Below are 22678 nucleotides of genomic sequence, written 5' to 3'. Positions count from 1 at the left end.
TTAATTTTGGCTATCGTGCAATTTGTTGGAATAGCTGTGCAATTGTTAATTTTGGCTATCGTGCAATTTGTTGGAATAGCTATTAATTACATCTCTAGATGCCCTGTATCGCGCGTGTAGGCCAAAATTTCTTCATTAACTGTTTGTATTTGTCAAGTTTATGAGAAAGTCGTTGATGCAAAGAATTTGTTCTTTTGTTTTGTGAAGCGATATTGCCGTGATGGTGGTGACGATGGCTGAGTATGTGTGATGGTGGCTGCCAATTGTGGATCGCAAATGGTTGTGAAACGATGGAGAAGATAAAGCAGTTGTTTTATAGAGAAATGAATCACAAATAGTTGTGAAAATAAGAGGAAGGGAAAGTAGTTGGAGCTACCGTTACTTTTGCCGTAACCGAGCCAAAATGTCGTCGTTTTAGGAAGAATTAAAGCAAAAAAAAAAAAAAGGCTTCATTTGCATGAGTTTTAAGATTTGACCCGGGATAAATATCATTTTCATTTGTTTAATTACATTTGACATCCTCCAAATACCTTTCGAAATTCCTTTTCTTGTTTTTGCCTCATTAAAATTATTTAAAAATTAAAGAGTTCATATGCCCCTATTTTAATTCTAAAAATAATCCTAATTTCTTATTCATTAAATCCCTAAAATGTTTGCACCCGTTTTCTCTTTCTCTTCATAAATTTATATCCCTTTCTCTCTCTCATTTGCTTTTCTCTCTGTCTCTTGTCGTGAACTCTCTCCCGCCATCAGCTCCCCAGTAAAGGTGAACATGAGCTTTGTAACCATCATATAGCAGGCCCACTTTCAAAAACAGTTTATTTTTTTTAATTAATTTTATCCATATCTTGTTTTGTCTTATCTAATAAATAAATGGCTTAAAGTGAAATATTGAAAATGGGCCTGCTACTTTCATACGTGATCAGAGAGGAGCTGTTGGCGAACCTCAAAAGGATAAGTTTAATTTTTATTGAACCCCTCCATCATTCTAAACTCCCTTCTTTGACAATTTAAAGATCAGTAAGTTTGTAATAGACGAAAAAAAAATTATTTGAAAATGGAATATTAAAACTATAAACAAATATACGGAATATAATGGCAACAAAACATGTTCAATGTTAATGTTTTGTTCAAACATTTATCTCAATCCCAAGTCAAGATGATCGATTACATATATAATAATATAAGCATTCAAAAGAAAACAAAAAAGAGTAACCCAAGTGCCAGAGTCTTAGAAGCCAATGAAGAAGATGAGTTCAATCTTAAGGAGGAACATCCACCTTTCTTGCTTCTTGGCCGAAGAAGATCACCACCACCGTAAACTCCTCCTTTATTTGCTTTCTTTGATCGATTATTGATGACTATGCCTTCCTTTCCTTTTGAAACTTTAGTCTCTAAGTTAAGTACTTCACTTAATCCCTTAATTGCTCTTGATTTTTTTACAACTTCATACGATTTCAAGATTTTGTCGCCGTACCCAACTGCATAGAGAAAGCAAACGAATGATAATTAGAAAAAGAAAAGATAGTGAAGTTGGAGCTTCTTTAAGTAGAAAAAAGATTTTTTTTTCCTCAAAAACAAAAAAAATAAAAAAATAAGTAGAAAAAGATTTGTACTCTTGATGAGTTGCTTATCATTCGCCAAGGGCCTATAATCACCACCTTTTGAAATCAAAGTGCTTTCAGAAGAAGAAGAAGACGAGAGAGCATTGCAACAAATGATGAATAAAAAACAAACAAGTGTTACTCTTTTGATGCTGACCAGTTCCTTTTTTACCTTCATTAACGATTGGCAAATTAACTGTCTACGGATGCTGTGGTGTTTTAGGATTTCAACCTTAAGGGTTTTGTGAATGATCAGTCTTTCGCAATGTAGTATAATGACAAGTTGGCTTTCAAGTTCATTTATAGGGTTTAATCGTTAAGAAACTCTAATAAACAAGAATCATTTACAGGAAAAATTTCTTTGGTCTAAGTGATAAAGGTAATTATAGCATTAGCATGACCAAGTGTCATAAGATGCTCTTTTAATAAGAATCCAAAGACAAATTACCCAGTAATGTCGAGTCATTTGAATTTTTCTGAAGATTAAATCTAAATTAGATTAAAATAATTGAGGGATATATGCCTGGCGGTAGTAGTAAGCAAGTGCTTTCGGCGAATAATAAAATATTATGCTAGCTAGCGTGTTATTACTTGGCTAATTCCTTTCACAAACAAATAAAACAAGTAATAATATGCTAGCTAGAAGGAGGGGGAAAAAAAATTAAAAATAAAAAAATTCATTAATCCTTTTTTAAGGAATCTAAGTTAACCCAAACCCTTTTTCTTCCACTTGTCCACTGCCTTTTAGAAATAAATGACGAATAAATAATTACTTGTATACTTTTTCTCCATGACTTGAAAGTAGATTATAGATTCTTTTTATTGCATTCCCTTTAAAAGGCACAGTACTCTTTCTAGACACCACTCCAATCTTTTCCAGTAATCGAATACACAATAGAACAAATGTCAAATTGTTTTTTAAAATATGACGTGGTAAAGTCTATCTTGTGGCCGCTTTAACGATATTTGTTGTTGATCAACTCCAGAAAAACACCATGATTTCAGCTGGAGACGTTTCCAGCCATAAAGCAGGAGCATCATAATTTAGGGCTATTTTTGCTAATGAACGAGCAGTAACATTGCAAGGCCTTGGAACATGCTGAATTTTAAATCCATTCAAGCTCTTTAAGTTAGCTCAAATTGTTTCTATCATCCAAAAGATTTCTGACTTCCTCCCTTTCCTATTGCAAGAGAGATCACCCACTTTTTTCGAGTCTGATTTAATGATTACAAGCAAGAATCCAACATTTTTAGCTACTTAAATACCGAAATTTACTGACTCCGCTTCCATACGGGAAGAAAGAAAGTTAAAAATCATAAAATTGATAACTCTAACAAGAAACATTATTTAATAAAAGTTTTTTTTTTTTTCAAGAACCCTCTTGTTGATTTAATAAAGTAATTCCTTATCCAAAAGTTCCTCACTTGACAAATAGTTATTGGTGAGCATTAAAGAACAAATTTGATGGGATATATCGTGGAATCTTTTTTGTTATTAATTGTATTAGTCTCTAGTTTTGTGGTATTTCAGTCATTGGGAGGTTACTGTGTTACAGATTCTGTAACATACATACAGCAACCAATACATGCACCACAGCTGTCGTGCATGTGGAGAAAAAAAGGGAGCAAATGCTTTTGTCCGTGAGCTGGCTAAAGCATAATCTGTAAGTTCTGTAACTTAGCCTACTCCCAGTCATTGTCAATTCAACACTTCAAGCACTGGGACAGCGACGGGTGGACATAATATGGCATCTAAAAATAATTAACAGCTTAAAGAATTATGTATGTATATTAATTGTGAAACTTTTCACCGCGCGTGGTTTGACTTACCCACATGCACACATATAATTAATATAAAAAATTATTTTCTTTCCGCGCAATTATTGAATGTCTATTGTATATTAATATTTAAGCAAGCATATTATAGTATCGAAGCAAAAGTACTACCATACAAGCTACCATACACATGATTACAATATCGTAATAAAGAACAGCTAGAAACACTCGCCAATTCAAATTGACATTTATATTATAGTTTTTGAGTACAAAGGCATAGGATTTAAGAGGATGAACAAAAACCCCACAGAAAGACAAGAGTGAGTGATGGACCTGGGGTGTGTTTGGTTTGTTTGGGATTGAGGTTGGTTGGATATTTATAGTTTAAAATGTACAGTAATAAAATATTTAGTAAACACTTACTGTTGTAATTTAAAAATTATGTTGATATAATTTTTCACTTGTATAATAGAGAATCTAATATATCTTTAATAATTTTATCAAAATTATTATTTAAAATTTATATTTATTGCATATTATTAATTTTTATTTAATAATTACAACTTTTTTACAACAATTGTAATTTAAAAATTACAATACCTCAATTACAAACGTACCCCTAGTCGAGACAAATGAACAAACTATAGACTCGATTGTTAAATTAAGATTATCAAAGACTCAAGCATAAACATTATTGATTTATATATATTCTAGCTAATTACTAAATATATAACTAAGAGCACTAATTAAGTACATGGTCATTACATTAAGCCATCTAGAGGACAAAGAAACCAATTAGAAGAGAGTAGGCCAGTACAGCAGCAACTTGGAAAGAAGAGATATGACTAGTTTGTATGGCTGCCGACCTATGGCGGCGACCCCGGGTAGCAATGTAACCGCGTCCAGCAGAAGTCCGAGCCCTTTTCTTCATGTAAGTTCTCATCTTTTTCAGATCCCCGGGATCAAAGGGCGAACTATGAATCTTTCTCTCCTGGATCCAATGCATTGCCGGAGGCTGATCCTGATCGTGATGATCAGATGACCTGAGTAACTGTCTGGCCTCTAGCAGCCGCTGCTGGCTGTGTTGAGCTTGAATCACAGTCAAACCACTTGCATGATCTGAACTAATTGAAAGAGATTGAGAGATGACAAGAAGTGAAACGAGCAAAATGGCGAATGCACGACTCATCTTGGCCATTTTAATCAACTTCAAGTTCAGAGAATTATTACAATATATATAGCTTGATTGCTTGAACGTGGTAAATCACCGAAGCGAAACGAAGAAATTTATACGAAAAATTGGGAAGGGGTAGCTAGGTAGCTAGTCACGTGGAAACAGCAACGAAGCCGAAAGCTACCTGTCAAACTGATTTGCTTTTCTTATTAAATCTACCTGTCAAAACTGATATATATGCTTTTCTTATTACTTTGATTACATGAATATAAATATATGTATAGTTTATATGATATGATTCGATGGTCAAGATTTTGATGACTACTACTTTGGCGGTGGATTTGTTAATCGAAAGGGATGCAAGGTGGCGACAAAGTTTTGTTTTGCATAAATTTTGTTGAATAAAAGGGAGTGGGATGGTCGGATTAGTCATCAAAACTTAGCTCTTTTTAGGTCAATTTTCATTACTAGATTTGGAAGAATTATTTTGAAAATAGAAGTAATAAATACAAATAATTTATTTGTAGCTCAGATAAAAAAAAAATACTAATCCCTTATGAAATGTTCAACTACCTTTTTTTATTTATTATTATTATTAAATGTGTGTATGTGTAGGGTTTAGTTTATATTTTTGTTGAAAATTTATTTTTCAAATATTTGAGAGTAGAGCCAATGGGCTTGTAGCCCATTGGTGTGCCCATGCCCTCAACAACGCATGGGTTCAAGTCTCAGTGCAGGGTCATCGCTGAGACTTGTCTCCCTTTATAATGGGAGTTAACTGGCTCCTCACATTGGGGTAGGATTAATTTCCCTCCAATAATAGTGATGGCAAATTATTTTCTAGTTTAGTGAGGATTGATATTCAGGCTGTGCTGTAATATAATTACTCAGACAAGTTTTGACGGATTTCTAATTGTAAATATCAGGATCGTAACATATAAGTGTATCAAAAAAAATATTTAAGAGTAGATATTTGTCTTATCATCTTCAAGCTTCCAAAACTTCAAATATTTTGTAATAGAGAAGATTGTCCATTTAATTATTAAACCCTCATAATTACTTTTATAAGATTTGAGCACTTGCTCTTGTTAGGGGGATTTAGCATAAGATTTTTAGGTATCCAACTCAAAAGACTAGTCTTTTAAGTAGAGTGACTTATCACCTTATAAATTCAAGTATCTCCCCTTTACTAGCCAATGTGGAACACAACTCAACAGCTCTCGTAGTGTTCTCCGTGTCAATCCAGCAGTAAAAGAGATTATTCCCACGATGAAACAAAAGTTTTGGCGGCAAGAAAAGGAGAAGACACATCAAAGGAATGAGGAAAGTCAGATTACAATTTGCATAACAGCCACCGCAATAGTCAAAGGCACGCGGCATCTTTGACCCTGGCCTCCAGGATTTTAGACAACACCTGTAAAAGTTTAACTACAATGCGCGTAATCTAATAATATCTCCTTTCATATAAGTTTAGCTTCTATGAACCTGAGTCATCATAATGGACCATCTTGAATTAATTTCCCGGAAGAAACGAGGAGGATTTTATTAAATTTATATGCAATTTTATGACAAAAAATTGGTGCCAAGAGTCTCAAAGAATTTCATTACTCAGGAAATATTTTCAGGCAAATGGGTATATATATATATGTATATAATCGTCGCTGAGAAAGATAAGATGAGAAGATGATATTAAAGGAACAGTTTATCAAGAATATCACGGTTGAATTTTGGGAGTGATGAAATCTGGCCGACTTGTTTGGTCAATAATCCAGTAACTCGATCCATGTACAGCACATAAAGCCCGTTCCTGTTTTCCAAAAGCTCTGCTGCTTTTCGAGCTTGGAGGACTGATTTCACCCATTCTTCAAAAAGTACTGCAATGTCATTTATTAAATGTCATTTCAGAGCCTAAATATATCTCAGATTCAGGGATTCACAGCAACGATAACAGGTAACAAGAAAAAAAGTATCATAATTTTGGTACATACAGCTGTCAAACGCTTCAGCTCTTGACCAAGTTACTAAGTATTCTGATATCACAAACTCCATAAGCTGCATCCTGTCAATACACCAAATCAATTTGATCATGTGCTAAAACAGCATGCGCTTCAGATGCTCAAGATGCTAAATTGGAAGCGGTCATGGATGGAAATTTGTTACTGAAATTCTTACAGTAGAAACATGCAGCTATGCATATTGGGGAAAGCATCATCAAATGGATCAGAGAACAGCAATTTTTCAGCTAGTACTGAAATTCTTTGAGAAACTAAGAGCATGACCCTGTGTCCAATATAAGGATCAAATGCTAGCTTGCGAATCATGTGCTGAATGCAGAATTGGGAATCATTGTCAATGTTATCTGACTCTGAGGCATCTCCTTGTAAACAAAAATAAAAAAAGTACCAAGTTACTAACAACAAGAGCCTAATCAATCAGACCAAGAAAGAGAGTTTGCGCAAAGAAATGGAATATATGTTGATGGAATGTTGCCAAAGGTAATAAGAAAAAAGATTGCCAAAACCTTTTACAACATTCTTTTGAGTGGGGAAATGAAGAACATTCGAAAACATTATCTGGAGACATATACCATCATCTTTCAAGGAGGAACACATCCTTCTAACCAATCTCATAATTAAACTCCGTATTGTTCCTTCAATGGATTCCATGTTCTTTCCCGCTGATAATAGATTCCTTAGTGATGCTTCAAGACAGATTATAAACAGCATTAGTACTTAATGACAAGAAAAGTAGAGTTTCATTTGGTAACATGAACAAAATTTTCATACCATGTGCCACACTACAGACATGAAGATAGAAACTAGAGCATAGACTTGAAGCATTACCATAAAAAATTGCAGTCAATCACATCAGATTATTCTGAAATTCTCTCTTATTTTTTCCTGGCCACCTATTTTGTCGTTTTTTCTTTTTGCCATTGAGATCATAAAAGACAAGCCTGATAGTTACCCAACAATAGGCCACAGTGTCAATGTACAGCCTCAACCTGTGCATTTTCCTACATTATTTCCACCCCTAATGCCTTTAAACTTTATCAATCAAAGTCTGCAGTCGGCATAGGATGCAACATGCAGAGTGTTCTCACCAGTCCATATAAAGTTCCTAGCATAAATGTCATCCTATCACATCTTAGTTGTACTCCTAAGAGTTTATATGGTCTACAGTTGTCCTCAAGGTGGTAAGCTCCAAATATGACATGGACTCATACAAAAGTTCCAATCAATGGTTTTTAAACAGCAGATGCAGGCAATCTATGTTACTGAAGATATACTCGGCTTTAGGTGTTTTTCCAGTACATCACCAGAAACAGAATCGACAGAACAGACTGGACGACATTTGATGCCAAGATAATTGCGGTTCAACGATGAAAGAAGAAGGCAAAATACAATACTTCTAAGATGTCCCCCATTACCACTTTTCCAATAGCTAAAATAATCTGTCGGCCAAGCCAAAGAGGTGGACAATGTTTTATTAAAATAGAAAGCTGACCTGACATTAAATTCACATCACACTAGCGGACAACTATTTCATCACTGAAGTGCAATAAGATAAAAGGAGAGAAGGAATAAGCTCCCCTCCAAATCTAAACTCAAAACTTTTAAAGCAGTCAGAAAGGACAAGCAAATAATACGCTTCAAAGATGCTAAAATTTATTGCATTTTGAACACATATTTGGTAACCACTTTGTACAGATAAATTCAGAGGTCCTTCTAAAAGCCAAAATTTCTTGCCTCTTGAAAAACACTACTTTAACAGGTTATGAAACCAATTTATGCTATTGATACCATTCTAAAGGACTGGCATATGATAATGCAAGGTGTCATTTCACCTAAAATGAAGTCCACAGCTTGGTGTGACCAGTTTGCAAAATTAGCCTCTTCCGCCTGCAGAAATACAAGGCACTAAACAAATTTACAAACAATCCGAAAGTGACATAAATAAGCTCATAAGAAATGTCACTAAATTCCCTCTCACAGGAGAAACAGTGTCACAGAGATCCACGAGGAAATCAACCGAGGCCCTTAGTTGCTCCACCTCATCTTCACTGTTTAAGTCTATATTCATAAGAAAAGTTTGTAGTCAAATAAACAACATCGTTGCTTTTAAACACTCCACATGGATTCAGGCCCTTTCTAATCCAAACCATTAAATTATCTTCCAAATCATGGATAACGCATGGCCATAAGCTTTTGATTCTATTTTATTGATTCCAAATCATAATCTGATATTAGAAAACGAAATTTAATCCTCATATAAAGCTAAGGAGTTTCTAATACGTAGCAACAAAATGCAACTTCTGTTTTCATAACTGAAAACGTCAACGTTTAATCAGAACAGAGGCATAATTATGCCAGTCAAGTCCATATTTTTATTTTTACCAGTAAAACGTCGCCGTTGAGTCGAATCACTGGTTCTTTTCCTTCTCCTTTCCTGAAGCCTCACTGCAAAATTGACAAAACATTAAACGACAGCAGCAATAAGGATGATCATGACCATGATAAGGATTAAAGACAAAGTCGACCTTGTCTAAGGAATCTACGGCGAAGAACGTCGTTGAACCGATAATCAGAGCCGTCACCAGCTCCACTAGGGCTCAATTTCCCCAAATTATCAAAGAAATAGCACTTGCAAGAAGCACTTTGTGGAAGCAGATCGTAATGTAAAGCATCTACAACAAAAACTAAAATTAACAATGGAAAGGAAAAAAAATGTATAAAGAGAAATATAAATAAATCAAGAACCTTCAGCTTCTCGAAGATCCTCTCTGAGTCTGAGAAGCTCTTGCTTTCGGTCTTTAGCCTGGAATCGAATAAGAAACAGACGTGTATTAAATAGACTGTTTAATTACATCGAAAAGGGAAGTCGCGAGAAGGAATAAAGAGGAAGACCTTTCGCTTCCAGCGGAGAGCGTCCGATTCAGAAGATGGATCATCGGCGTTTTGATTTCGGCAGTGGAGAAGCTTTGATCGGAGAAGAGAAATGGCGACGGCGAGCTTAATTGATTCGTCGTTCTGTGGAGAAGAGCTTGCGTTTTGGTGTTGGCCGGTGGCCATAATTTTGAATCTTAGTTAAACACGAACGCGGGAGAGCATTGAATGAATTCTACTGTTATTTATAGAGGAGAAGTCCGCTGACCAAAGTTGCTGACAAAACGACAATTTGGCTCTCGTTTTTGGCCTCGGCTCATTTACTCGTTTTACCTACATCAATCATCTTTGATTTTGCAGGAGCGTCGTGGTTTTGCCATCAAAGTTCCAAGTTCGAGATAAGCTTCCGTTGGTAAAATGGTGAAGTTTTGTTAGCTTGCTGTGTGCTTTTACTTTTTACGGGGGTGAGTTTAATAGCTTTGCACGTGAGTAAAATTAAACGGACACGGCCAAAAACGGGAGTCAAATTTACCGTTTTGTCAGTTCTCCTCATCAGTTTGTTTATTTACTGCGTGAAAAAGAAATTTTTAATTTTATCTTTAACATACGAAATATATTATTCGAGAAGAATTTTGGGAACGTAATTAGGAAAGTAAAATGTTTTGATCAACGCAAATTTCAGTTGGACCGCGTAATGATCAACGCACCCAACCCAATTGTATTTTTAGGTTTGTGATTATTTTCGTTGTATTTGTAAATGTATATGGATATTAATGGGCCTTTGGTCCAATAGAAGAAGTCTTGCACTTATAATGTTGAGTGTAAGGGTTCGAACTTCTATTAAAATTTTATGAAGGTTAATTTCAGTACTTCCTGATAATTGAGTGAAGACAGTCATTCCTTTACGAAATATTGGAGACAGTCTCTTTCTTACAAAATGTGAGTGAAGTAGGCACCCTTCTAATATGAGAGAGTTTAAAATATAATATTAATTATAATATCTGATGTAATGTCAGTAACATCTCTATATAACAGACTTAAAAAAAAAAAAAGTAAATGTATATGCATGATTGCGTGCGATTGGATGGTGATGTACTAATTATGTGGCTCACAAGCCACATGCCATTTAGTGCCAAATATTTCCTTAAAGCTCAAGTGTAATTAATAAAGATTCGTACGGATCCATGAACGTGTTGATGAAAATAGAAATAGAATTTTGCAAAATAATACGAAGAAAGATGATCGCTTTCAACCTACTTAAATCTCCTCTCGTTTAAACATATATATATATCGCTCACAAAAATCTTTTTGCAGTTCCTTTGCCTTTTAACTAAATAAATAACACAAAATTAAAAGCTTGCCAGCTAGCTGCTGTTGGCACTTGCTAATCTTTTGGTTCTTTTCCTCTGAACAAATTAAAAAGCCATGGGCGGCAGCATGAGCATGAGATATATCATGAGCCGTCGAACATTCGCGCATTTTCAGTGATGGTCATCACAATCCAGCGTATATATATTTTATAAATCCAGCAATCTTAATTATTTGAGTAAAAGCCCGGCCCTGTGCAAGAAATTTATTGTGTAATTTAAGATGCAGGAAAGAGCTTGGAAGAAATATTACACTCTTACAGTAATGCGCTTAATTTTGGCTATATTGCATTTAAGAAGTCTTGTGGAAGAAATTGATTTCCGTCCGACTTTCATCTATAATAGAAAATGAATGTATATTTGCTGATATAAAATTGCATTTCCATTCGGTCAACCAATATTGAAGGCACATTTCATGAAATCGATATTTAATCTCCTGTCACATTCTCAAATATTAGTGGGAGTTGAGATATCTCTTTTTATGTGTGGGAGTAGAGGTCTCACGTTCAATTAATTGGCTCATATTTTCAAGTTATTTTCATATACTTCTAAGCTTTGTTACAAATGCATGAATTTATATGTGCAATAAAACAGCTGGCCCAAAAATAATAATTTTTTAGTCTTAAATTATTTGATAAGTAATAATTGAATCATACTAATTTTGAGTAGATGTAAAGTATAGATTATACAACTTAATAAAATCTAATAGTAATTAATATGTCAAGGAATGTCAAGTCAAATGAGTGTCAAATACACCTTAAAAATAAGAAAAATGCTTGATGTAAAAAAAACGAGAGAAAGGCGAGAGAAATAGTAAAGAAAGTGATAGAGAGAGTGAAAGAAACACGAGAGAAAGACGAGAGAATTTTATTCGATCTCTCTAGCACTACTCTAAAAAGAATAGACGTTAAAAATCTTGAAAGGAATGAAGGGCTCCGTGAAGAAAATGGAAATATAATATATTTATTTTTAAGGGAAAAAAAAAAAAAAAAGAAAGAAAAGTAGATCACTTTAAACGTATTCAGAAAGTAGATCACTTTAAAGTTTAAACGTAATCATTCATAATGGAAGCCAACCACCATGAGTTAGTGTCAGAGATATCTTTTGCCTTCACAAGGTTTTTTCAAACAAGTTGACACAAAGCTTGAAAGGTTTGTGTTAACAATTAACATATTCACGTCATCACAACAAAAGACACTAGCCAGCCGCAACCAGAGGTTTTGTTCTGGAGTCTGAACAAACAGACATCGAACAATATATCGGGAGAAGAAACAGCAACAGCATGAGATTGAGGTGTTACAAGCTTGCCTTTTCACTCGTCATCTTCATCATCATCTACCTCATCACCGTTTCAGCTCAACCCGTGTCGTTGCCTAGTCAGATCAAAAAGGGAGCCCGGGGTGCGGGTGCTCGCGGCGGCACACGTGGCGGCACACGTGGCGGCGGCTTTGCAGTTACTCGCAATGGTCATCACAGATCCTCTTCATCACCTAACCCAGCTGCTCATAATAATAACTACTTCCATCTTGCTTCCTTTCTTTTCTTTTGTTTCTTCCTTATCTAATTAGTTATATTTTCTTCTTTTTTTGAATTTTATTTTCTTTTCTACATGCTTCTTCTGCGCTTTAGTTAATATTAATTTGGCTGTAGCTTTATTCAAAAATTGTGTTCTTCATCATTACATTAGTTGAAAGCCCTGTGCAAGAAATATATATTATCAAACAGTGAAACAACACCCACTTCACTTTAAACCAGTCTTTTTCTATTACTTTATTTTTATTTTTTCTTCTTTTCACCTTTTCCTGCGTCATGACTCATGCGATGTGAGCGTGAGTCGTGATATTTGATTGTGAATTGTGTTCAAAAGAAAGAATCGACCATGGTCCTAATATCGGGTTAGTTGCACGAAAGTAACAGGTTTTCTAAAAGAAACATTGGGGCAGTTATCAGTGTGCTGTCCCTTTCTCTCCGCTTGCTTACAATTTTTCTCAGATTATCACGTCAGCAGAAAAGCACGCGGCTGAGGACAAGAATGATTCACTTTCAGAATAAACAAAAGCAAAGAAACAAAAACCAAATAAGAAAAGTCACTTCAAGTCTGCAAAATTGTGAGAGCATTTTCGATCGACTGGTGTTATATTGATTCGGATTTGAAAACGTCTAGATGGCTCTCACATAACAATAGATCATCAGACATAAATCAACTGACAATTAAAAAAAAAAAAAACGCTTTGCGGCTTTTCTAATAGAGTGAAGCCAAGCCCCTCCCTCGCATTACTACTACAACATTGTGCCGTAATCATTCTCTGTGAAGCCCAAAGATTCTCCGGTTAAAGAGATTACCACTAAGGTCCACTTCAATCCCAATACTGGATTCGAGATCTATGGAGGAGTAGCTCTCCTCTTTCAACTAAATGATGTAAGAAAGCAAAAGATATGAATAAAAAGCAAAGTCAATTAGACACAACGTTGTACCCAACTCAATTCTTAAAACTGCATTTATGTGAGATTGGCAGAAGCCTCAAGCAGAACTTGCACAAGCACGCAGACAAATTTTCCACTGGGTCTCATAAGCAAACAATCAGAACAAATATGCTTGTCAACATTCTATTCACATTCTCTTTCTCATTCAACCAAAAATTTAGGCCATTCACTGCAAACCATACTCCAAACACAAGTGAAATTGCCAGGAAAGAAACAAAAAGAATGGAAGAACCCATCTCGGATCAAAGAGACAAACAAAGACGGTTGTCTTTCAGTAATGTAACCATGGAAGGGCAAACTACTTTTACGATTTATGAAGTGAACAGTTTAACAATAAACTAAATTACTTCAGTCAAGAAACTAAAAAATAATTAAAAACAAAATAACAAAAGGAAAAAAACTACTCAAATACAAAAACAGTATCTGGATCCCTTAAAAGGGGCCGGTCTTCTCAATCAATTTGGCAACATGATTAGCTGCACTCAGGAACAAAATCCATGGCATTTATAGTTCTGATTTCTTTCCTCAATAAACACAAAGCTCTGACCTCCAAAAAGATATACAACTCAATAAAATTTACCTATTTTTTTCAGTTTTCTTTTTGACCGCTCCACCTTATCACATGATACATGTTGCTTGCCTCAGTCAGTTATGAAGACCTGGAAGCAAGCACGGGAAATCTACGTGGACACTCGCGCTCATGCAAAGAGATATATATATTAGGTGTGCTACAGCAGACTCTGGCAGGCCTCAATATCAGATGCCTGTGAATCCAATATGTTTTGCCCAGGACTACAGCTTATTATCCTCAATGCTGCATCAAGTACAGATTTCCGATACATCTCCTCTTCCATCTTCTTGAGGATCTCCTGCACCACTTTAAAATCCAATCCCCCGGCCAGAATTAGTTTCCCAATAATCTCACCAAAATTATGCGGTGCTCTTGGTAAATCAATTCCAACATCATCCATCAAAGCACCAAAGAGCAAACATCCCGTCCAAATGTCTCTAGCAGTAATGACTTTCTGTGTCAACAGGTATTCCAAGAGTTTTGTAACCAGATCAACACAGGGTGGGTTTTTTTCAAGTGCAAGGGAGATTGCCTCTTTCACAACCTCAGGGTGATAACCTGGAGACTTTAGTTCCTCGACACACATCAGTGCTTCCTCCAAAACTCGGATGTTGAAATATTCCTCCAGTAATGAGATTGTCTTTCTACAGAGTTCATCCAGATTCAACTTTCCAGCAGGGCGAAGTGGTTTCTCCACAACTGCAGGCACGGGGGAAGAAGTAACAGGTTTAGTAGGTATAGGGAGTTGGGACGTAGGTTCTGGGCCTGGAATAAAGTTGGATGGTCGTGGAGGAGGGGTCCCACTGCCCTGCAACAGAGCACTCCTAGCACCCATAGGACCACCAGTACCCTGAGGTAACAGCCTAGTGTTCAGTGATGAAGACTTATTAATCATTGGTGACTGCACACGTCCTCCAGGCTGCATTCCTGATCCATCACCCCTAGGCATTGACCGCTGCCTAGGAAATTCCCAATTATCATTATCCATTCCAGGCATCCCAGGCATCTTTCTAGTTCCTGGCATGCCAGGCATCATACCCCCCGAACCAGGTCGTGTAATAGGCATGCCACCCGGGCCAGTAACCCCTGGAGCCCCAGAGATCATGCCACGGCTATTTCTAATGCTTGCAGTAGCACCTGGACGCAACCCAAGATTCTTTTCGGCCTCTGAATGGATTTCAGTTATGGTTTTTGCTGTGACCTGTAAAATTGACGGTAGAAGAATATATGTACTCAGGATATAAAACACTGATCAAATCAGTATCACCACATAAATAACAAAAAATATTTACTGAAAAAAAGGGCATTGGTAAGCTACCTCTTCACGCCTAGGAACCCAGTTGTTTGCCCGCAGATCAAGAACATCTCGAACCATAAACCTTAGCCGGGGAGCAAGTTGAGGATTGGTAGTCAATTCCTTCAACCTGCTAAAGTACATATCATTTATACGCCGTGATTTTGGGCCTTCATCAAGCTGCTTGCCAATGGTGTTGAAGAACTGACATATGGCTTCAACATTTTCCTCAGCAGGACAAGTTGAACTATCATGTCCTAGAAGCTCCTGTTTACACAATGATAATTGATAATCAACCTTCAAATTAATCAGCATGTCTCAAAGTTAGTTCTGCGATCCTCAGCTATCATCCTCAACACTAACCTGAACAATGTGATGAACAATCTTTTCAGGCACCATCTTCTGCTTCAGTAGCTCCCCAATCAAACGAATGTTTCCAAGAGTACGAAGCTTGACCAATCTTTCTTTATCCCTACGCTCTGACTCTTGATCTGGAGCAGTCATCTGCCTCACTTCTTCCCTCAGTTTGTCAGCACCCTCAAATGCCTCCTGGCAAATATTCAACAGGACACGCTTGAACGTGATTTCTTTCCCACCGGGTTCATCAGAAGGGAATGGAGGAAGCTTCTCATTAAGATCAGAACATAGCTGGGCATACATGGGGCAAAATGTGGGCTCCAGCACAGCCTTATCAAATATGAGAGATATAACCTCCTGTAGCAAGTAACCAGTGAGTTCAATTGAAAACTTCAATTATTGTAAACCAAAGAAGTTTGAAAGAAAGCCATTGAAATGTAGAGCCAAAGATATCTAACCTTTAGGATATCAGCAGATGTGATGCCAGAGTCTATGAGTTGACCCTTAAGTAGATCAAATTTCTCAGGGGTTAGCTTATTCAGTATCCTGGAGATGAAACAAAAAATTATGTTCAGAGAACATGCTGATACTTGTATGTTGCATAAGCCTTCAAGAAGCAATCTGTCTGTTAGGATTGCATCAAAAGAACATGTGATGATAATAAGGAAAAACAAAAGATCCCTCAAAAGAGAAGCAGGAAATAAATGCTATGCAGCAAGTATGTTTTGGTCACTCATCCGACAATGAAATTATTGAAAGAAATATCTGAATCTTATCATCCTTCAATATTTTCCAGATTATAATAAGGAATCATCGATGCAAGAATGTATCCAAGGGTTGTTAAATCTTAAGTTCAGTAGTTAGTCAAACGAAATGGAGCCTCAATTCGAATAGCAGATAAACTAAATATGATTAAAAATATTACCCCTTCACAGTCTTCAAGACACGTTCTTTCTCAGAAAGATTTCCCCTTTTAGCCGACCATGGCACCTCAGCCTTGATTAAAGCCGGAGCTGGACCTCCCTGTTCAAAAAGCAAACACAGTTGGCTGAAATTAGAATCAAACAGCATCCACGCACGCACAACAGAAGAAATCCACATAAGCTATAACACTACAGAACAGGCACAAATTCCTTTATCGAGTCTGTTAGCATAGCTCGGCTTTAAATTTAGCAGTAATTTTGACCATAAATATAAGAGACTTTACAACGGAATTTTCCCACTACTTCACACAAAATCCATAATCCCTACAGCACATCATATATATATCTTTCAATACTCATGTCATTGAACCAACAACTCAACAATCAAACCCAGCAAATTATGACATGCAGGCAGACAAATTCCGTAGGATACTCAATGGAACCTTCAATGTGTTAAAGATTTTCATTAGGCAATCATATGAGCAGCAGGCAAAATCATTTCAGGAGAGTTCAGCTCCATGTTTATCATATTTTTGTCGAGACAGTTCAAATATTTATTAACATTATATCACCACGGTCCAAGAATGATGCAAAATATACACAGACCGTCATTTGTATAAAAGCTAATGCAACCACTCAGGGATGCAAGCGATAAGATAAACAAATAAAATATATGAAGCAACACAAGCAGTGTACAAATATACCTACCCCTTGGTTAGAAGACATTTGCACCCTTGAAAATTGGTAATTGAGTTGGTCTTGGCGGTTAAATTGACTTCCATCCGGCTGCCTGAAGTCATATCGTCCGCCAAACTCTCTGTTATCTCGATTAAATTCTCCAGAAGGAAAAGACTGTGCAGGACGACGCCAGTCACGATTATCTGGCTCAGAGTAACGGCTCTGAGGTTGGTTCGGTGGCTGTAGAAAGGAAAAAAAATTGTCATACGGGAGATTAAAATATAATCACGCAGATTAAATAATCACACAAGGACATTTGAGTCAAAAATCAGAAATTCCGAAGCTAATTTCCTATGATCATATCGTCCAACCAAGCATCTCCGGCAACACAGAGAAAAATAAATAAATAGTAAGAAACCACATCAAACTCAGCAACACACATTGTTTTCCGCACGTCCCCAGATTTGTTCTTCACCAAAGACTTCAGATTCAAATTCTCGTTTGATTTTGAGAATATCATCATCTATTACAGCAGCCTACGAAGAACATGTTCAGACATTATTCTCCAAAAATAAATAAAACTAAAAAGAAACAGAGGCTGAAATGGTGACTCCTCTTCCGAGTGTAAATAAAAAGAGAGAAGATTGCAAGTCTATGCATTAAAACCAAAGAATAAACTTTCACCTCTCTGAGCTGCAACAGCTGCTCTCGAGTGTACCGCACCCGCTCGCGACCCTCAAACCGTGAGTCTCCAGTCTACAACAACAAGCAATTAATGAATGAGTCAAGAACCTTCAACGGGCAAGAAAACACAAGGGATAGAGAAAAGACCTAACAACAAACACCAAGTAGCAAACAGCTATACAAGCTACCTAAAATTTATGGTTGTAAATTACAGCTAATATAAACTACCTAAAATTCATAAGTATGACTGTTTTCATTCTGTTTAAAGAACTAGAAACTATACTCAACTAATATAAGCCAAAGCTACAGGGTTCAATATATTTGGACAAAGGACTCAAAGTGGTCATGGGTCAGCAGACCAGAATATAATTCCACGAACAAGGAAAAAAAAAGTTATGAATTCAGAAGATTCACCCTATAGAGGTTGAGAAATATTTTCCTCTCATCATTCACACACCTCCAATAAAATTACCAATCTTCAAACAAACAATGTGCATAGGTCCTTTGTGGGCAACCTCAAACTCACAGAATGCCCACCTAAAGCCTACATATTCTTTTCCGTCCATATTTACAGCAGATACACAAAGTGTTTAGTGCCCCGCCAAGAATTAGGACTATTATATGATAATCAACTACCAGAAAAGAGAAAAACATAGAATTAAAACTAAAGGATCAAATAAATACATAATGCTAATAATACAAGTAAACTGGAATAAAATTTGAACTAGAGAACCATATTTCCCACGTAATCTCATTATAACAAGACACGCAGAATTGAATAAGAAAACAAAACCAACCCAATAATTATATCAGCTTAGCGAATATATAACAGCACAACAATCAATCAAAGATCCAACTTTCTTCGAAAACAAACCAAACCAATAGAAACAAAAACAAATCCACATGAAAACATCATTCATAAACACAGAAAACAAAATCCAGATCCAAATCAGGAGATGGAGAAAAACTACTACCGCTGAAGGAGGGGCGCCGCCATGGGGACGCAAGAAAGGGAGATCCGAAGAGAAAGAGCCAAAAGCTAAAGAAGGAGCAGCAGCGCCAGCTCCAGAATCAAAACGAGACCCGCTAAACAATCTGCTATTGCCGCCTCCGCCGCCGCCAGCACCACCGCGACCACCGCCAGGTCTCAAGCTCAACACCGTCTGATCACCTTGATGCATACCTCGATCAAATCTCCGCCGTCCAAAAACAAATCAAAACTTTTAACGAAGAAGATAATAATAATAACAAAAGACTCGGCAGCGATTGTTGTAACGCTGACAGAGGATATTTATATATATAGATATAGAGATACAGAGAGAGAAAGCGAACGAGAGAGAGAAGAGTTAATAATATTTGTGTGTAATAAGGAAAACAGAAACGAGTAATTGAAATTCTCTCTCTGAGGAGAGAACTATAGAAACTTGAAAAAAGAAAGAGAGAAACAAAGGGTTAATGTTATATGTGAGGCCGGAGTGTCGTGTGACGCCAAAATTAAAAACCCTTCTTTCTCTCGCAATTTCTTTTTTATTTTTATTTTTTAAAAAAAATTGAATTTCACTTTGGTTGGGTTTACGTGATTACGTGAATGTCCTTGGTTTTGTTGATGAAGTATAAGCCAGATTTTCTTTTGTTATTATTTGACATATCTACCCTTATCTATTTTTGTTTGGGAAAAACTATTTCTAGGAACTAATTAACTAATATAATTTTCATTATTAAAATTAATAACATTAGGCTTAATATTAAAATATAAAAAAATATATGGTATTGTGAAATATATTTTTCAGTTTCTTTCTTGAATGTATATCCAAAAAAATTGGACTTATGGTGTGATGAACACTTCGTGTTCACACACACACATATATATATATATATATATATATATATATATATATATATATATATATATTAATTTAGACCTCCCAAAAAATTTCTAAAATTTATTATTGGTAAAATATAATATTGTCATTATACAAAATTGGAGAGTAAAATTTTTAAATGTTTAAATAAATAAATCGAGATCTCTTTTATCGGGATTTTACCCAAATATAAGCATATTCATGATTGTTCATTAATGAAAAAGAAAATAGCAAGAAAAAAAGATCTTTAAAGTAAGTGGGCAAAAATATACATGAAAGCTATTTTTAAAATATATAATACGCATAGCTTTTAGCAATATAAGTTTATATTAACATGGACAAAACTTTAATTTTCGTTTATTATATTATGTAAATATAATTAAATTTTCTTTAATATGTTATATTTAAAATTTAATAAGATTATAAATTGACAATTTGAATAAAAACAAGCGTTGGACTATTGGCAACCTTTCATTAATCTTTTAAAACGCTTATTATAATAGAGTTACATTTAAGGACATATACAAATAGGATTAACCCCATTTATGATTCTCTCTCTTCAAATTTATTTTGCTTGCACAATATAATTTTTTTATTTATCATAAAAATAATCTGAATTTAAGAAGTAACCCTCTAAGCCAAAACAAAAATCTTGTAATAAATATAACAACTAAATTAGGATACAACACAGTGGGAAAATAAATTGAATAAAATTTATATCCCACTACAAATAATTTTTTAAGAATTTTCAAACTAATTGCTCACCCAAAGTTTATAAGGTACAATAATTTGGGGGTTGTTTAAAACTACAAAATTGATTTCACCTATCATTTTTAGCCCTAGTGAGAAGTGTAGCAGAATAAACTTAATAAGAGTGTTTAAACACATAAAAGTGGTTGCAAGAATACCTGCTATCTCAGCAGAAAACATCAAAACTTGATTTTTCTTTACTAGCAGCAAAAACAATTTTGGGTGTGTCCATTTCTTCAGGTCTTTGCCAATAATTGTGGATTTGTGGTGTTCTTGACCATGGTCAATTTGAAAATAAATAGTGTGAGGTTTACTAGTGGCTTTCATGGCTTTCATTTGAAAATCAGTTGTCATGATAGACTCGTAAAATATTCATTATTTTTTTAAATATAAGGCCTTATCACTTTTTTTTTAGATTTTTTTAAAATTAAATAATAAATAAAGTTTGAAGAAAAAAATACAAATATTAATATTAAAATAGTGCAAAAAAAAAGTTATTAGAAATTAAATGATTTATGAATGAAAAGAGTGTTTATTGAAAAAAGAAAAAAAAAAAGGCGTCTTTGACATTAAATGGAATACATTAAAAAAGAGTTTCAAAAGTATGTTGGAGAGATTCCAGTGGTCAAAATCTGAAAACAAAATGGACAAAAGCAATACATTCACTTTGTTAGGTTATTCCAGCGTGTGCCTACTTTTCACCAAAAATTGATTAGTGTTTTGCAATGGTATCTGGGGATCGGGATTTACATTCGCGTCGACAAAGCTATGAAAAGTGGCAGCCTGGTAATTTCAATGTCAACTCGTTACTTATCTTTTGTGTGTCCGTAGCAGTGCAAGGACAAGATCGGCACTTCAAAACAGCTCAGATAAAATGTACTTTCCGAGTAATTACTTCGGCTTCCATCGAAAAGACTGCTTTCCCCAAAATAAACGAAAACGCGGCGTCGCTCTACAGTCGTGTTTTGCCCTAACTTTTGCCGGTTACCTTCCGTGGGCCCCACTTGATGAAACGCACTCGTGTCAATATCTCTCGCCGAATCTGGCAGCGACCGCGGCACCCCACTAACTCACAAGTGTCGGTAACGCCAAGCCTAACCGCCTGAGCCACTAAGCTCTATATTTTAAAGTTGCTTTTGCTGCGCTGTGTGGAGCTCACTTTTGTGGTTATGCCACGTGTGTGATGACACCGCAATGGAATCAGCTATTTTACGCCCTGTTTGGTGAGTTTTATGAAGTTTGGATTCAGTATCTTGAGTTATGCGGGCACTTTTTCACCTCGTTTTTCACTTTTTGTGCCATGGTAACCGCGAGTCCGGGCTGGCTGTGCAGCCCGTGTCCCTTCCATTTTAGCGTCATTTACTCATTTGCATTTCGTTTTAATTTTATTTTAACACAATATTTGCCTATTTTAGATAAATTTTTTGAATAATACACGCTGTCCTTACTTCGTGATCTGACCCCAATCTAAATTAATTCCATCAAATGTCGGTGAACCATTTTTTCTAATGTGAGAGAAAAAAAAGTTTCTGAACTCTTTTAGCCCCTTTCATTTTAAGTGTATATACCAACCATATTCCAACCCAAAAAAAAAAAAAAATTGAACGAACGAAAATTTTATTTTTTTTAGGAAAAGAAAAGGATATATCAGCTATATTATTTCCCATACTGACTGTTGGGCTTGGAGCTAAACCTTCAAATAATCATAAAAGAAAAATTTAGAAGTACTACAACTAGATTTAAGTTTTGTGTTTTCTTTGTTTAAAGAAGTATTACTATGAGTCTTAGATTCTTATTAGGATTGATGTGTTATAGTTTTTAAACTACAGTTGTTGTGAAAAAAAAGTTATAATTATGAAACAATAGTTAATAATATGTAATAAATATAAATTTTAAATAATAATTTTGATAAAATTATTAAAGATATAATAAATTTTTCATTATACGAGTGAAAAATTATATCAGTCTACCTTTCAAACTTCATCATTTAGTATTTACCAAATACTTTAATATTATATTTTTTTAAGTTACGGCTATCTAATCTTAATTTTAAATGAAATCTTAATTGAGTAAGATTAGAAAGCAAATTTAGAATTAGTTTCATATTTGATTTTCACTAAAAGATTCCTCTTGATAGACGCGTGCTGTTCCTCAGCTCTGCAAAACTTATTGAGATAATTTTTTTGAGAAGTACGGAGTTATTATAGAATTATATTATTTGACTCCATCCAATCGTTCTATTTGTGTTATGGCCCTCTCGGAAATGTT

General features: G+C 35.3%; 2 protein-coding genes and 1 non-coding gene across 7 annotated transcripts; all 3 read right to left on the bottom strand.

Annotated features, from left to right (window-relative positions):
* Positions 1-6089: 6089 nt before the first annotated feature.
* Positions 6090-9802, bottom strand: LOC18053811 (protein MULTIPOLAR SPINDLE 1). Of its 4 annotated transcripts, none has more exons than XM_024178612.1 (10): positions 9462-9802; positions 9315-9372; positions 9095-9241; positions 8952-9014; positions 8548-8627; positions 8402-8456; positions 7076-7255; positions 6727-6931; positions 6543-6613; positions 6090-6428 (listed from the first exon to the last, which is right to left on the bottom strand). In XM_024178612.1, the coding sequence occupies exons 1-10, from the start codon at positions 9624-9626 to the stop codon at positions 6244-6246; spliced, it is 1209 nt and encodes a 402-aa protein (XP_024034380.1). In that variant the 5' UTR covers positions 9627-9802; the 3' UTR covers positions 6090-6243. The 4 variants fall into 4 exon arrangements, with proteins under 4 accessions (XP_024034380.1, XP_024034381.1, XP_024034382.1 ...); XM_024178613.1 differs by having other exon boundaries at positions 7142-7255; XM_024178614.1 differs by having other exon boundaries at positions 6727-6928; positions 7142-7255.
* A 3726-nt stretch (positions 9803-13528) lies between these two features.
* Positions 13529-19261, bottom strand: LOC18053810 (eukaryotic translation initiation factor). 2 transcript variants are annotated; one of them, XM_006453521.2, is made up of 9 exons: positions 18773-19261; positions 17799-17870; positions 17555-17650; positions 17145-17354; positions 16439-16536; positions 15972-16059; positions 15520-15870; positions 15181-15423; positions 13529-15063 (listed from the first exon to the last, which is right to left on the bottom strand). In XM_006453521.2, exons 1-9 carry the CDS (start codon positions 18977-18979, stop codon positions 14020-14022), a joined length of 2409 nt encoding a protein of 802 aa, XP_006453584.1. In that variant the 5' UTR covers positions 18980-19261; the 3' UTR covers positions 13529-14019. The 2 variants fall into 2 exon arrangements, with proteins under 2 accessions (XP_006453584.1, XP_024033140.1); XM_024177372.1 differs by lacking the exon at positions 17555-17650.
* On the bottom strand, positions 18286-18390 carry LOC112096003. Its single transcript, XR_002904163.1, has one exon. It is a non-coding gene; the product is annotated as a small nucleolar RNA snoR103 (small nucleolar RNA).
* Positions 19262-22678: the final 3417 nt, after the last annotated feature.

Source organism: Citrus clementina, unplaced genomic scaffold (assembly GCF_000493195.1).
Source record: "Citrus clementina cultivar Clemenules unplaced genomic scaffold, Citrus_clementina_v1.0 scaffold_1, whole genome shotgun sequence".
NCBI classification, from domain to species: domain Eukaryota; kingdom Viridiplantae; phylum Streptophyta; class Magnoliopsida; order Sapindales; family Rutaceae; genus Citrus; species Citrus x clementina.
This window is presented reverse-complemented; position numbering and strand designations above follow the sequence as displayed.

Coding starts and splice junctions, on each gene's coding strand:
- LOC18053811 (XM_024178612.1), bottom strand. CDS start 9,626: ATGGCCACCGGCCAACACCAAAACGCAAGCTCTTCTCCACAGAACGAC. Junction 9,015..9,094: donor CCGTAGATTCCTTAGACAAG/GTCGACTTTGTC, acceptor TCAATTTTGCAG/TGAGGCTTCAGGAAAGGAGA. Junction 6,614..6,726: donor CATAGCTGCATGTTTCTACT/GTAAGAATTTCA, acceptor GTGTATTGACAG/GATGCAGCTTATGGAGTTTG.
- LOC18053810 (XM_006453521.2), bottom strand. CDS start 18,979: ATGCATCAAGGTGATCAGACGGTGTTGAGCTTGAGACCTGGCGGTGGT. Junction 17,355..17,554: donor GGGGACGTGCGGAAAACAAT/GTGTGTTGCTGA, acceptor TCCTTTCTACAG/CCACCGAACCAACCTCAGAG. Junction 15,871..15,971: donor CATCTGCTGATATCCTAAAG/GTTAGATATCTT, acceptor TACTTGCTACAG/GAGGTTATATCTCTCATATT.